Source organism: Martes martes, assembly GCF_963455335.1.
Source record: "Martes martes genome assembly, chromosome: 4".
In the NCBI taxonomy this organism is placed as follows: domain Eukaryota; kingdom Metazoa; phylum Chordata; class Mammalia; order Carnivora; family Mustelidae; genus Martes; species Martes martes.
The window spans coordinates 157,509,766-157,525,491 of NC_137891.1; the positions used below are offsets into that span (position 1 = coordinate 157,509,766).

At 58.1% G+C, this 15,726-nt stretch overlaps 1 protein-coding gene across 1 annotated transcript in view; it reads left to right on the forward strand.

The window, feature by feature from the left end:
• The first annotated feature begins 909 nt into the window (after positions 1 to 909).
• Positions 910 to 15,726, forward strand: part of SLC6A9 (solute carrier family 6 member 9) — a 31,206-nt gene continuing 16,389 nt past the window's right edge. Inside the window, exons 1-2 of the mRNA XM_080799920.1 lie at positions 910 to 967; positions 6,370 to 6,487. Of these exons, the coding sequence (XP_080656046.1) occupies positions 6,458 to 6,487 (30 nt within the window). The 5' untranslated portion in view covers positions 910 to 967; positions 6,370 to 6,457. The remainder of the gene's footprint in view (positions 968 to 6,369; positions 6,488 to 15,726) is intronic.

The following is a 15,726-nucleotide window of genomic DNA, read 5'->3' on the forward strand; positions in this document are numbered from 1 at the left end:
GCAGCCTGGAGCAATGTGTTTTATACACAAGGATACACATTATCTCAGCTCATCCTCTCCACTTCACCCGGGGAGGAAACTGAGGCTCGGCAAACTCCTTTTGGCAAAGTCTCTTTTATCTAGTATTGGAACCCAGGTCTGTCTCCTCAGGGAGGGAATTAAGGGGCCCAGATTTGTGTCTGCAGCCCTGCAACACAAGCAGCCAAGTAGGGCTGACCAAATCAGTAGCCCAAGGAGCGTCCCTGGAGGAAGAATTACCCCTAGACCTCCAGTTCCGAGGATTAGGACCCAGGCCTTACCCAGCTGTGCCCACAGTCCCCAGAGGCACCGCTCCAAAGGCAATGGAATTTGCTCTGACTTCTCCCTGGGGGCAACGCAGGCGCAGAAGACCAGGGGCCTGGAGGGCCAACTCCAGCCCCAGCCCCCCAAAGCGCCCCAGGTCTTCTGGCTTCATTCCAGGCTAGTCCGAAGTGGGCAACGACATCTGCTTCCTCCAAGGGCCCCAGCTGGGGGTGGGAGGGGGGCGGTGGGGGCAGCAAGGCAAGGGCGAAGGGGGCTCCTTTGTGGAGCCCACTCCCAGGGGTTATGGGGATCAATCATCTGAAAGCTGGAGAGACTTGTAATTTTATTCCCTGGGAGGAGGAGCCTGAGAAGTCGGCCAGTGGGGTGGGGATGAAATGGGGGAGGGGGGGGACAGCGGCCAGGGGAGCTGTGTTCAGGGAGGGGAGGGACTTGGCTAGGTCTCCCAAGCCTTCTCCACTCTCCAAACTTTCACCAAACTCTTGGCCCCCGCCTCCCCGAAACCAAAACACAACAAGCTCTGGAGGAGCCGCGAGCGGAGCGGCGGGGCGGGCGGACTCGCGGCGGCACTGAGCCTCGGGAGGCTGATGCAACTTTCCCTTTAAGAAAGCCACCTGGGCGCACCGCGGTGCGGACCCAGCACGCCTGGGCCGGGGGCTGCAGCATGGTAAGGGGGCTTGGGGAAGGGAGCGCTGCGGCCCGCGCCTCTGTCTGTCCTGCCGTCGGTCTGGGTTTGGTGGCTCCTCGAGGCTAAGCCCCAGGACCAGCGGGCGTGAGTGTGTGTGTGTGTGTGTGTGTGTGTGTATGATCGCGCTTGCATGCGGGCATCTGTGGGTAAGAGTGTGGGTGCACGCACGAGGATGTCTGTCTCGCCGCAAAGATCGGGGGTAGGTGCGCGCGTCTGGGTGTCACCGCTGTCACCAAGGAGCTAAAGCGGGCGAGAACGGAGGGGGGGGCGCGCTCCCGAAGGGGGGGCGCTGCGTGCCGACGCCGGCTCGGTCGGGGGCGGCGGGCGCGGAGCTGTGCGGGCAGCGCCGGAACCAGAGCGTGTCACGGTCCGTCTGGGGCGCCAGTGGGTCTGCGAGCCGGGGGCCTGCGGCGGCGGGGAACGGGCGGGCCGGGTCTGCGCCCCGCGTGCAGGCTCCCGCTCCATCTCTTCGCACCGCTGGCAGGCCTGTCTGCCTATCTGGCCCCTTCAGCCGGCCTGCCTCCCTATCTGCCCGCCCACCCACCGGCCCGGTTTGGCTTCCCACGCGCCTGCGGGTCCCGGGAAGCCGCGCCAGGGGGTCCCGACGCCCCCAGGATCTTTGTCCGCGGCTCCCGGCCACGGCTTTGGGAAGGGACTACGGCCGTGCAGTTATTTGGGGGCTGCTACTCCAGGGAAAATCCGCGCCCTCCCTACCCCAACCTTCGTTTCGGGTGCGTGTGGGGCGGGCCCGGGCGGCCACAGGTGAGGGCAGGGGCCTGGCAGCCGGGGGCGCCCACCCCCAGCCGGCGCCCCGCACCCCGCAGCCACCGCGGGGCGGTAGAAGGCGGCGGGGCTGGGGCGGGACGGGAGGGGGCTAGCCAGGAGGGCCGGGAGGGGCCGGAGCCGGCCTGGGGGCGGGGCAGGGGGCGGGGACCTCGGCGCCCCGGTACTTTTCCACCGCTGGGGCCGGGGGCGGGGCCGCCGCCTCCACACCAGCTGAGAGGCCCACACGTGGCGGCTGATGTAACACCGCCCCCCAACACCTCGCACCCCGATTAAAGCGGACGCACTCCGCTTCGAGGAATCAGGGTGCTACGGGCGGTGCCGCAGCTCCAAGAGCGACCGCGCCCCTGCCTGCCGGCCCGGGGCCTCCTCGCAGTTCGCCGGCTGCTTCTTAAAGGAGCCGCGCCCCCTTTCGGGCCTGCTCTCCGCAGACCACGCCCCCTCGCTGGTCACTCTTAAAGGAGCCGCGTCCCCGGCTCGCTGACAGCTTCCGCACAAAGCCTGGGTCTATTTCTTTGCTGAAACAAGCTTGATGCTGTGGTTCCTAGAAGATAAAGCCTGGGGTGGAAGTGGGGAGCGAGAAATGGAAAAGGAAAGAAGGACCTGAGAACTCCAAAGTGAGAGAGCATAGGAAGGTTGGAGAACAGTGGGTGAGGGAACCGGTTGGCGGCACTGAGCATGCCCGAGTGTTTCCAAGGACCGCAGAGAAAACGCCCCCTTAGTCGGCCTACACTGCGACTGCGGCGGTGCCCGCTCAGTGCCCAGCCCTGGGGACACAGAAGAATCACACATTTTCCCTGGAAAATCTCTCCAGTTCGTGGGGAGCCAGATCTGGGCACAAGTAACCATGCCGCAACACTACATGTGAAGAGCGTGTTCATGAGATGTACACGCTTTGGGGGTACAGTGAAAAGGTGACTGCAGCTGGAGGAGGAAGGAAGGCTTCTTGAAGAGAATGCTACTGGGACAGGTTTTGAAGCTGGGTAGGCTCTATACAGATGGTAATGGGGACAAGGATGCTCAAGGAAGAGGGAATCGCCTGCATGAACATGGAGGCAAGAACCTCTGGGAATAGTCCCACATGGCCACAGGTGGCTGCAGGTAGCTAACTTGGGCTCCAGTCAAAACTAGAAGCCATCCCCTGCTCCCACAGCCCCTCCGCTCCAGCATCATAGTGAATAGAATTTATGTTTCCTCCTCTGTCTTTCTCCTAAACTATGAGGTCCTTGAAGGCAGAAAAAGAGCCCATCACCTTTCCATTCCCAGAGAGGACTCCAAGGCTTGGCTCAGATGGACCCTTACAACTGATTGACAGACAGCCCCCTCTGGGGAGAAGGAAAGACAGAGCAAAGGTAGCTGGGTCCTGGGACTGCCCTCTCACCATCCACCCTTGAGTGGCTCCCAGGCAGCTCACACCCAGCTCACCCACCTCCCACTCTAAACCTATAGCACCCCACACTCCTGTCCCTGGGCCTGGCACTGACTTTTTCCTGTTGCACCTGCAGAAACCAGAGATCCCCGATTGTCCTTCACCTCCTGTGCAGTTCATCACCATGTTCTACCAATGTCAGCTTCTATATTTTTCTCAGATCTGTGCACCTCTTCCCACCCTATGGCCACCTTCCTCATCCACACCCCGTCATCGTGGCCTGGCCTCTTCCAGACTGACTTCTCTTCCACTAACCACTCCCTCCCGTCCTTTCTCCACACTGTGTCTAGGGTGATGTTTTCAAAATGCACCTTCTACCATTTGCTCCTGCCAGGTGCAACTCTGCCTTAAAGCCTTTGATCGAGACCATTGCCCTCAGGATAAAAATCAAAATCCAGGCTCCAAAGGCCCTGACCGTGCTTATCTGTCCACCTCCATTTTTGGCCACTTTCTCCCTGGTGATCTGAGTGCAGCCTCAGGGTCTTTGCACATATTTAATTTGTTTGAATCTCTCTTCCTGTTCTCTTCCTCACTATTGCCATTTTGCCTGAATAAGTCCCCCTGAGCCTCTAACATTGCTTCCTCAGGAAAGCCCCCTGTGACTTTCAAACAAGGCCATGTCCCCTTGCTCCCAGCTCTCATAGAAGGATCCTTCTCCCTCAGCCTTTGGTTGTCTTCATCTGAGTCACGAGTTTCCCTTTCCCCCTAGTCTGTTAGAGGCAGGAGGGCAGAGACCAATGAGTTCTTGCTGCCCAGCACAGGTCTGGCCCAGAGCAAGCCTGAACTATTTGTGGAATAAATTAATTGAATTGTGACCAGCCCTAAATGCCCACTAAACAATCTAGGCCATATCTGTGGAGAACCATGAGGGGGAATCGGGGCTTTAGGGCTCTGGGAAGCTTAATGGATCAGCTAGAGGGGGGCACTTGCAGTAGAGTCCAAAATTAAGCAGAAACTTCAGAATTTACAAAGGAAGTATTACTAGTCCCATCTTCCAGTTAGAGAAAACTGAGGCTTAGAGAAGTTAAGTAACTTGCTCGGAGTCATATACGTAGTAACTGGCAGAACCAGAATTCCAGTCCAGGCCTACCAGGTCCCAGAGCCCAAGCTCTTCATCACATGCTAAACTAACTGCTTGCCAGTGGTGGTCCATATGTGGTACTTTTTGAATGGATAGACAGGGCCATTTAACAGAAATGGCAGAAGTGGGAGAAGCAGCAAAGCTTTCTGACCAGCTCTTGTTCATTCTCCTGGAGGCCACCACCAAGCTGTCTTCTGGTCACCAGTAAACACTCTGAGCACAAGGACTGTGTTTGTAGTCTGTGCTTAGGGATAACCTGAGTGAGAACACTCTGGAACCTGAGTTCCTGAGCAGAGTGCCTTCAGTTTATTTACCTAATCAGGGGACATAGTAATTACCAACCCAAGAGGTGTATTTGAATAATGCCATGGGCTGTTATTACCATTTGTTGGCTGAAGAGGGACAGCTTTGGGGAAGTCAGATCTCGAGTTTACAGCTTAAGGAGGGGTGCAGTGAGTGAGGAGGACAAGGGTATGACCTTCTAAAGGAGCACAGACCCCCTCTTCTCCTGACTGCCCCCAGAAGACCAAAGCCATGTTCAGGGACCTTTTTAGGACACTTTGAGAGGCAGAGAGGCCAGACTGGGTGACTGATGAAAGAGAAATGGTTACAGGTCTTATCCATGCCCATAACCCTTCCCGCACCCGCCTTGGGGAGAAGACTGTGCAGGAACCAAGTGGCTGGGGCCAAGTCCTAAGGAATCCAAGGGCTGATTTTCACAGGCAAGGAGATTCCTCCTCGTCCCTTCTGGCCTTCTAAAACCTTCCTGGGCCTATAGGAGAGAGGGGGCCCTTGACAGGTGGCTGTGGGTGGGGCAGAGTGGCACCGAACAGCCTTTGGAGTAGAGTCTGCTCCCTGGGAGGATAGAGAGGGCCCCAGAAGATGAACCCAGTCCCTCCTGGGACCAGGCCCTATGGAGGTTGAACATCCTTGTCCACCTAATCCAGGTTTTCCTCCCATGAGAGAATTCCTTGAAGCTCCTTGAAGGTTGAACCCTCTCCTGAGGCTTCTCAAAAACGAGCCCCTATTGCATCCGTGTCTAACATTAAACCTGTATATGGCCGCGCGGCCACTCCTTCTGTTTGTCTGCCGCCTCCGCTCGTCACACCCACACTGCGTCTCAGATGCTTCCTCCAAGGTCTCTGACTGGCCTGGACCGTCATTCCAATACCTCAGTCTCACCATTGCCCTTCAGTCCCATTTGAGCAAGACATCCTGCTTGTGTGCCCTGGGCTAGGGGCAGGCGTGGAAGGTAAATGAAACAAGGACCCAACCCGCGGGGAGTGCACAGACTCAGGTTGATGGACAGAAACAAATAAGTCTAGTATGAGTTGATAAGGACACCAGTAGAAACCTGCTAAAAAAAGAAAGGAGGAAGCAGTTTGTTCACTCTGGTTGGGGAGAGTGCCAGAAAAGGCTACAGAGAAGACGTAACATTTCAGCGTGGTCCTAAAGGATTTGCAGAATTTTACCGGGTGAGCAGGAAGGAAGACGTTGCAGACAGGGGAAGGCCTGAGGCAGGGCAGGGAGGTGGTCCCGTGCACCGCATGTTTGGTGTTCACAGAGCCTGTGGTCCAGGTCCAGCTTGCCCAGCTGTTCTGGAGCCCCAGATGAGTGGCACCAGGACGAGGAAGGAGCGTCCTGGCTGCCTGGCTGGGGTGATCTTGGGGAGCACGTGCTGATCCGCGCTGACTCCCCTTCAGGAGAAAGGTTGAAGCCATCCACACAGACGATGAAGGAATTGGACCCTGTCCCAGTCCTGTGTTCATTTTTTAATCTTTTATAGAATTGGGCATCTGGAGAGTCAAAAATAGACCTTTGCCCATTGGGACAGGAAGCCTGGAGACCAAGGGATTCAAGGGAAGGGTTGGAAGAAGGGTTAGGAAGGAGCTGATCGAGGGTCATCCAGAAAGGACCAGATGGGAAAGGGCCTGGCAGAGGGTAGGCCAGCCCGGGAGGGGAGTGAGGGCCTGCCAGCTGGTGGCCCGGGCCCAGCACTACCTGTCCTGGAGAGCTCTGACCACCCCACCTGGCTTGCCCTCACTTTCCTGGGCCAGGTTCCCACCCCGCTCTCTGCTCTCTCCACAGCTCTTGAGGTCTGTGGTCTGAAAGGTGCTGGAAGCAGAGCCTGTGAGCGTGGTCCAGGACTCCAGGGCCCCCCCAACCTGCTGCTGCCATGGTAGGAAAAGGTGCCAAAGGGATGCTGGTGAGTACAGGAACCAGACTGCAGGGAGGAAGGGGGGATCATGAGCACTGCCCCCTGGAGGCCTTCTGCCGGCTGCCTGCCATAACAGGAGGGCCCAGGGGGCTTCTTGGGACCCTGAGTCTGGCTGCACTGCTGGGGCTCCTGAGTAGTAGGGCTGTCCCAGGCCCCAAGTAGGCAGCCCCTTACCCGACAGGCTCAATGGTATTGCAGCTCTGAGCCCATAACAGGGCCGGTTCTGCCACAGAGCCCACAACGGCACATCAGAAGGCAGGAGCACACACCCCATCCTCATTAGGAGAGGTGCTCCGGCCAACAAGACAGGAGGACACGCAGGACCGTCACACAGTTGGACCCCAGTACCCCACCCCCACCGCGTGCTCTGCCCGCCACAGGGAGCATTCCGTATGTGCGAACCCAGGGGTCTTCAGGCCCCGTCTGGTTTTTCTCTCCTTCCCTGGTTCCTTCTCACTCTGAAAAGGAACAGAGAACATTTCGTTTGAATCCTCTTCTGAGGCCTCAGAAAACTCCCCTCTCCCCCTTCCCCAAGCCATGGCCTTTCCTTTGCCCACTGCTACGGACGGAGCACAGGAGAGCAGGAGAGGTGGTAGTGAGGCCCCTCGAGGGGCAGCAGGCAAGGGCTGGGCGTGGTCAGGGCTTGAAGGAGGAAGACTCGCCGATGGACAGAGCAGGTTGGCACTGGAAGCAGGAACTGAGAAAAAGATGTCAGATCCCATCCCAAGAGCAGTGGTTGTATTTCTTCTGTTGGGATCTTGCCTCAGGGACAAACTAGATGGGGCAGCTGTCAGGGGAGGAAGCCAGCGACGGAGCACAGCCCTGCCCTTGGCACCTCTCTCGCCCACATCAATTCCTTCCATTGCTTTTCTCATTCTGTGAAGGATTGACTGGCCTAGGGTCTCTGCAGAGCTCTCCCACCCCCTAAATAGGCCCTGTCCCTCACCAGAGATTTCTGGGGCTCAGAGTACTTGGTCCAGAGGAATGGCTTGGGAGTGGAAACGGGCAGTTTCTCTCCAGGGTAAGGACCCTCCATTCTACCCCGTTCTGAATGTCTAACACTCAGTCCCTCAGGCCTGCTCTGGCCTGGCTCCTACCTCGTTGGAACACGTCTGAATGAGCCAAGCTTCCGAAAGTACTCCCGAGCCAGCCTGAACTCAGGGTGCTCACAGATGGGCAGAGAGGAAGTCTCGTGATGGGGCCAAAATGGCCTCCCTTTCCCAGAGAACTCTGGGAATCGCCACAGGCCTGTCCTCCCGTAGGAAGTGGGGTGTGGCTCTGCCCCAGGCTACATGGAGATTCTGAGCCCCATGAAACCTAAGAAACCCTCGGAGGATTCCCCGGCTGCTCTTCTGTCTTGGGAGTGACCCTGAAAGGACTGGTGGGGGCAAGCAGTCGAGATGCGGGCCACAGAGGGAGCATGAATCACAGCGTCCCATAATCCCTGCCCTGAGCTGGGCTTCCCGGACTTCAGGCCCTGCCCGGCCAGCCTGTCTGTAGAAGGGAGTGCTGCCTTGGGACGCCCGTTCCCAGCCCCAGGATGTGCCTAAAGATAGCTGGGGCTCGGATGCCCTCTGCCCTTTGGCTTCTGCCTGCCACTGCTTGTTTGAGGCCCATAACATCTGTCCCCTGGGCTCCCCCCATCCCCCACCACAGCGGTTGCTAGAGATTCTATTCCTGCCTCTTTCTCAGTTCTGCTGATGACCTTGGGCTACTCTGTTCTCGGGCCCCAGTTTGGAAACTGAAGCCCTCTCCATTCAGGGCCTGTCTCTAGGACACAGGCTGCGAGAGGCGCCATCCCTCCTGGCTAGCTGAGTCAGCCCGTTTTTAGGTGTCTGTGCTCCCCTAAAGGCAGAGAGCTGAGGACACTCCTTTCAGACATGCCTTCCGCTCCATGCTGGCGTAAGGGCAGAAGAGAGGCTACTGAGGGCCATGCATGTAAGCTGCATGGACGGTCCCAGGCCTGTGGCTTCTTTTGCCATTTGTAACCTGGTATGCGGGGATGGGGTAGTTAACCCCTGCCGCTGGGTCCTTCCTTCCATCCCCTTTCTCTCTGGTTTGGGTGTGAGGACATGGGTCCCTCCTCCGCCCCCATCCCCAGGCTCTCTTCAGTGTCAGCAGACATCCTGTGTCATCCTTGGAGCTCCTGCCCTGCTCTCCATGGGGCAGGGGCCTGGCGGGGAAGCAAGGCCCTCTTCAGCACGTGCCCAGGCCCACATGCCTGCTGCACGTGTCCCTCCCCCACCCCCAGCCCAGATGGTCTCTGCCGGTCTAGCTCAGCTGCCTCCCTCACGCCTCAGCAGCTCCTAGGACAGGGCCATGCAAGAACCCAGCTGGCCAGGGTACCTCCAAGCCTGGGAGCAGCTGGGATGCTTGGGGGCACTGGGGGATGGGTGGGGTGATACTTGCATGGAGACCTAGTGCCTCTGTACCCGCATGGGGCGGCGCTGCCTGAGGCTCAGAGGACAGGAAGCTGGGGGAGAGGAGCCCAGGACAGGAGAACCCCACTGGGATCGGCTGTAACTACATGGCCTCCCAGCAAGGTCACCAGCTGGCTGATTTGGTCCCCTCCCTGTGCCTGCTCCCCACTGACAGAGTCTCGGGCAACAGAGGCTTTGGTGAGCCTCATTGGCCTCTCCCTGTGTCTTTGAGCACCCTGGTCGTTCTTGTCATTGGGCAACCTTGCGATGATGAAGAGCAGAGTCACCTGGGCTAGGGCGGTAGGCGCCAGAGCATCTAAATCATCCCAGAAGCCTTTGCAAGCACCACAGGCACCTGGGGCTGCCCTGCCCTGACCCACTCTGTTGCTTTGACAGGAGGATTTGTACAGTTTGTACACCTCTTATTTGCGCTGCCCATCACAGGGCCTGGCACACAGTGAGTCCTCCCCCAGCCTACAGCCTGGCATGTGGCAAGTGCTCAGCTAATAAGGGCTTGGCACATGCTGGGAGTTTACCAAGCACAGGGTTTGGCCCACGTTAGGCACTTCCTAGGGGAAGAGCCTGTCCTCGGCTAGGCCCTCACCGAGCACCAGCCCCAGCACATGGGAGGTGCTCACCCAGGACGGACTCGGCACGCATTGGGGCACCCATCTGTCAGTGCCAGGAGCACAGTGGGTCCTCCCCCAGCCCCACACAGGGCATACCATGCATGGGTCCTTACCTGGCACAGAATTTGGCCAACATGGGCTTCTCCTCTGGCACAGGACCTAGCCCACCGCTGGGGTTCGCTGGTGTTGGGCTGATAGGAAGGGGTGCCCTCTTCACCCCGGCTTGGCACCCTGCGTATCCTTATAGCTCAGACTTTGCACGTAGTGGGCCCTCTGCTAACACAGGTCCCGGCCTACAGTGAGTGCTTTCCAAACACAGGTCCCGGAGTGGTACAGCGGGTGCTTTCCTAGATCGGGGCCCGGCACACAGTAGGTACTCTCCTAGCTCAGGGACTGGCACATAGTGGGTGCTCTTCTTATAGGAGGCCTAGCCCAGAGTTGGGGCTCTCTTAGCCAGGACAGCCTGAACAGTGACCTAGGTGATCAACCAGGTGATTGGAGACGTGTAACTACACCCTCCCTGTGAAATGGACGATATCTAGATCCAGAGGAAAAGGCTCCATGTTCCTGAGGCCTCCTCTCTGGACCTAAGATCCTGCCCTCCCTTCCCCTTGGTCTCCTTCCCCTCCCCACCTTTTTGGGAGTACACCTGCTCCATCCTGTGCCCTCCCGTCCACTCACAGGGCTTCCCTGCAGCCCTTGCCCTGCTCAGTCCTAGCTCTGCAGGACCTTCCCCCTGGAGGCACAGGGCACAAAAGCAACTAGATTCCTTGCCCCTCTGGAGGCATGCCCACTCTTATTAAGAAAAGTCAGGGGTGGGGGCTGGGGGAGTCGGCCTCCCAAAGTGGGGCTGGAGCAGCTGGATCCCACTAATGAGGCCTCATTACGGCCAGGGCCCAGCTGGGCTGCTGCCGCCTCCTGTCCCCATGGCCAGGGCCAGAGAAAGCCGTCCAGCCAGGGCTGCCTGTTCTGGGCACCCTGCCCAGGCCAGAGCAGCCAGAGCCGGAGCCCACCCTGGGTGGAAGTGAGCATTTGGGCATCATGGGTGACTGGGCCTTCCTGAAGGCAGTGGCCCAGCCAGGGCCTTGGCCCGTAGTCTGTGCGCGCAGGAAGTCAGTGGAGTGTGTCTGGGGACCTGGCTGCGTGAGGCTGGCCCAGTGAGATGCTGAAGTCAGTGGGGTCTCAGACCATTCTTGGGAGACTTGCTTGAGCCAAGGCTGGTCTCTATCTATCCCCAAATATGGGGCTCATATCAAGGGGTGGGTCTACATCAAGGCATGGGGGGCGGGGAGGAGGATGAAATGAATTTTTATATATATATATATAAAGTGTTTAGGACACTGTCTGGCCCATAGTAAGCACTCACTATGTGTTATCTATTATCGTTATTGCTAATTCTCACTAGACTCGGTGATGGGTGGATATTATCCTTATTTCAGAGATGAAGAAGCTAAGATCAGACATATTAAGTGATTTGCCTAAGTCTATATGGTGAGAAACTAGCTGTGCTGGGGTTTAAACTAGGTCTGTCTGACTCTAAATCTTGTGCCTTTTTTTGTTTGTTTGTTTGTTTGTTTAAAGCCATCCTTTAAAAAAAAAAAAAAGCCATCCTGACATGTTCCCTTCAAGGTCACCATACTTACCAAGCTCACAGAAAGGCGAGGTTTTCTTTACATCAGAATGCATGCTTCCAGTTGGTGGGTGTTTGCTAAGATTGTACCATGTGCCCGGCACTCTGCCGACCTATCCATTTCCAAAGAGAGGTTCGCCTTCCGAGGATTGGAATACTCTTGTCCACCTTCCTGACCGCTGGGTCTGTGGCATCTCAGCATCAGCTGGAGACTGACCTGTGAGTGTGGTCTCAGAGAAGTGGGACTGGATGGGTCTGAGTGACATCCCGCCCCAGTGACAGGGATACCTGCTGGACGGAACCCAGCCCATACGGCACAGACTCCCAGAGCAACACGTCAGGCTCTGGGCAATGCGGTACAGATCTCTAAGAGTCCTAGTCCATGGGTCCTCCTTTGCCTGGACTCTGTGGTGACCACTCTCTGGGCTGGTGCCATCTTTCTTAGGACAGGTGACCGGGTAGTTCCTGGGACCAGAGCTTTCTTGCATGGTCAGCCACATTCTCCTGTGAGGACCTCAATCATCTTGGCTGGTTGAGGGTCTCCAGCTCTTGCAGGGGGGAGGGGAGGAAACCGCTCCAGGGCCCACCCCCACTTCCCCCCGCCCGCACCACTCTAGGCAGTCTAAGATGCTTTGTTAGGACCCTGTGGACTATGCCCCCCCTTCTTCCTGCCCTTCACCAGGTCTAGTGCCCCAATGGCACCCAACCACCCTACCAGGAGCCCACCAAGTGCCAGGCTTGGGAGCTCAGAAGCATCTGGGCCCTGAGGCCGCTCACTCTCTTACGCGCTCCCTCTGCCTCACTCTGTGGTTGTGAGTGTGTGTGTGTGTGTTTTGTTCCAATAACTTGCTGGGAACAAGGGAAAAACACAACAAACCCCACGCCTCACTCCAGCTCCAGAGCACCCGCCTGGGCTGCGTGGGGACTGGCCGGAGAGGGAGGGCCAGGGGAGGGGGAGGCAGAGCTTCGGGAGGAGACGAGGTGAAAGTAATTGACGCTGCCCAGCCAGCAGTGGGAGAGGCAGGGATGCGTCAGTGTCGCCTGGAGCTGGCAGAGGTGTGAATGAGCAGCGGAGACACGCTCCGCTCTCAGGGCTCATCCTGGGATGGCCTCGGCTTGTGGACCTGTGGCCCCCTCCTCCCCAGAACAGGTCAGTCACCTTCCAGAAGGTTGAGCGCCCCCCTCCTGGACCCAGGCGGTGTGGGAGGCTGGGCTGGGGGTGGGGAGAGGGGCTGAGTGGTCTGTGCCAGGGAGGAGCAGGCACAGCCAGCCAGGGAGACAGACACCAGCAAAAGTGACCCAGAAAGTTACAACTGTGCGAAGGAGTGCAGGAAGAGTTAGCTGTGTGGTGGGGGCCTGGGGGAGGAGAGTGGGGGGGAGTGTGGGCTCCCCCAGCCCAAGGACCTGCTGAGAATCTGCTCTGTGTATCAAAGCTGCATTGTCCCAGCTCCCGGGGAGACGGGCCGGAGGTGCCCAGGAATTGTACTAATCAATACAGCCCCATTGTCCGTGCCACGGCAGTTACTCCTATGGGAAGAGTGAGCGAGGGGGTAGGGGGATGTGGTACATGGACTCAGCAGTGACAGTGGGGATAGGGATCTCTGCTGGGAGGAGAGAGACCCCAGAGAACATTCACCAGTGTCCACAGCAAGTGCCCGGATGAGGTGGGCACCCTGTGGCCTCCTCCCTGGAAGCTGGGGTTGGGCAAAGATGTTGGGGAAAATGGGGCTGGTGGCAGCAAGGGTGAGGGGGACAGGGAGAGCCATCCTCCCCTGTACAGCATCCTGATTTGACCTTCAGAAGGGAAGAGAAGGAATGTCTTCTGGCGAGACGCATGTTGGGTCCCGAAGAAGCATTATGCAGAGCTGCCCTCAGACCTCAGAACCGCCAGGGTCACAGACCAGAGCCACTTCTCTGAGTGCCAGCCCCACTGCCAACTGCCTGGGGTAGAGACTGCCCACAGCCGCTGCGCATGAGGCCGGGCTGCTGGACTTCTCCAGGCCCACCCAGCTTTCCCCACCACTGCTCCTCAGGGCCTGGAGCGGAGCTGGGCATGCCTGGGGGTGCCCCTTCTGTCTGCTGTCCATAGTGTTGGCATGTCTCTCTCCACCAATCAGGGCTCTGGGCGAGACAGCACAGGGTATCCCCTTGCCTCTCTCACCTGCTCTACGAAGGCTTAGACTCCTAATGGGTGCCCAGAACTTTCTCTGAAGCTCTCCCGGAGGCCAGAGGCACTCACAGCCCGGTACTGTGCAAGCCTCAGGCAGATTTTCCCATGGTCCTGCCCCTCCAGCTCTGGTCCCTCTTTCCCGGATCTGGATCAGCGAGGCCAGATGAAGGACGGAAGGCTCTGTCATTGCAGGGCAGCGCTACGTAAGGGCCAGCCTGGCCCCTGGACCAAGGGGAGAGAACTTGGGGGAATAAGAATCTAGGGGTATGAGGCAGTAGTGAGGTCTTCTAAGGCGGCTGCAATTTACTGTAACGGCGTTCCTGCCTGAATTCCCTGATGAGGCTCAGAGAAAGTTGCCAGTGATCTGGATTTGGCTCAAGGTCAGTCTGGGATGTGGGGTCTTGTCTGTCCTTCTCCATAAAGTTTGTCTTGGATGGGACTTCATCCCATGAGCAAACCCCGGGGCTGTGGAGTTCTGAACCAGAGGCCTGCTGGATCCCAGCGGGGCCCGCCCAGCCAGGCGGCTCCAGGATTCTTCCGTGTCCACCGAGAGCAGGAGGAGGGAGCTCACAATTCACAAAAATATCCAGTGGACCCTGATCTGGGAGGGCGGGAGTCAGGAGCTAGAGGAAAGCCATAGCCCAGGGTAGAAATCCGGACTCTGTCCGAGTCTGGGCATGGAGAAAAGAGGGGGTGGCTCCCATGTTGGTAGTTACCTCTGGGAGGGGGCTCTGCGGCTTTGTTTCCTCGTCACTCTTTGCTGTGGGTTCCCATTTTTTGGTGATAAGCTTATAATGCTCTTATAACTAGAAGAAAAACAATAACATTTAAAAAAGTCATTTAGAAAGTTAGTGGAAACTAATGGGAGGTTCAGAAGAGAGTCGGAAACAGGAAAATTCCAGGCAAGGCAGAACTACAGAGGCTGGTAGATCTATTGAGGTGGCCTGGTCTGTGAACTGATTTCATAGTTAAGGACGCTGAGTTACAGGGAGTGGAAATGACTTGCCCAGAGTCGCTGGGGTAGCAGGCTCCAGAATGCTGGGGTTCTCACTCCTGGCCCAGGGTCCTGCCCTGCCAAGCCCAAGGCACAGTGGGGAGATCTGGATTCTGCCCTCGGAGCTGAACACTGCTCGTTCCAGGAGCTGATCTATCGGGGACTAAGCCAGGCACAGGGCTGTGTAAAGGACTTATGTAAGTGATTGTTCTGTATGGCTCACCTGGCTGGGCAGGCATGGGGTGGGAGGTGACAAGTCCTTGTGTGGGACTGGACCCTGCTGCCTCAAGGACTGCTCCTAAGGGGAAGGGCATCTGTGCATGCGTAGTCTTATGTGAGGGTCTTACATGCGTTTGTCTATGTATGGTGGGCATCATGGAGGACGATCAGCCAGCCTACCGCTCTCAACCACGGAAAGAAAGCCCCAGAGCCTGCCTTCTACTGCGCGTGGGGAGCTTGGGCACAGGGCAGGGCTGTCCCTATCCCGGAGACCACCGATCAGGCCCATGGCCATGGAGTCCCACGTGAGGGTGGGGGCTATCTAGGGAGCCTGGGGAGGAAGCACCAGCCCACTATGGTTTAATTCATCACCGAGGTGTGAGCAGGGGAGGAAGGGAGAGCAGTGAGGGGCTGAGAGTGAAAGATGGGTGATGGGCAGGAGAAGCCTGGAGCCTGGCCAGTCAGCAGGGCTGAGCTGGGTCAGGCAGACGGGCCACCGGTCTGGGTGAAACTGTGAGCACAAAGGGATTCTTTCGTGGGTGCCTGAGAGCTGACGTCCACTGCAGGGACAGGTCTGATCAGTGACACAGGTATCTACCCAGCAGATGAAGAAAATGAGCGGCTTAGGCTAGGGGAAAGGATGCAAGGAGAACAAAATCGAGGCAAGTACTAGAAAAGTCTTGCCAGCTGTGGGCCTCTCTTGCCGAGGAAGGCAGCGGCCGAGAGTGCCCAGAGCAGAGCAGAGAAGGGACCCGGAGCCCTCAGAAGCCCCGCGGGGCATGCATTTTGGAGATCCTTTCCTCTAGCGTACTTGGAGAAAGGGGGCTTGCTATGTCCTCTGCAGAGAGCCAAGCCCTCACCAGGCAAGTCCCTTGAACGTAGCTCGCTCTAGCACAGAAGTCAGAGGCCTAGCCGTGCTCCCACGGTGACCTCCCAGCCACAGCTCCGGGAGTCTGCTGCATGCATGGTGCTGAGCCGCAGGGCCCGGGAGCCTGAGCGGGTGCTGCGTCTGAGGGGTGCTTCTCACAGGGCTTGCAGAGCGTCGCTGACCCCCAGCTCCTTCTGCCCCGCAGACCCTTAGTGTGGTCAGGGACTCCCTCCAGAGTCCCATCCCTGGCTCCCCACCCCTGGGCCCAGTCCCAGGGCTCCTGCCTCCCCGAGGCAT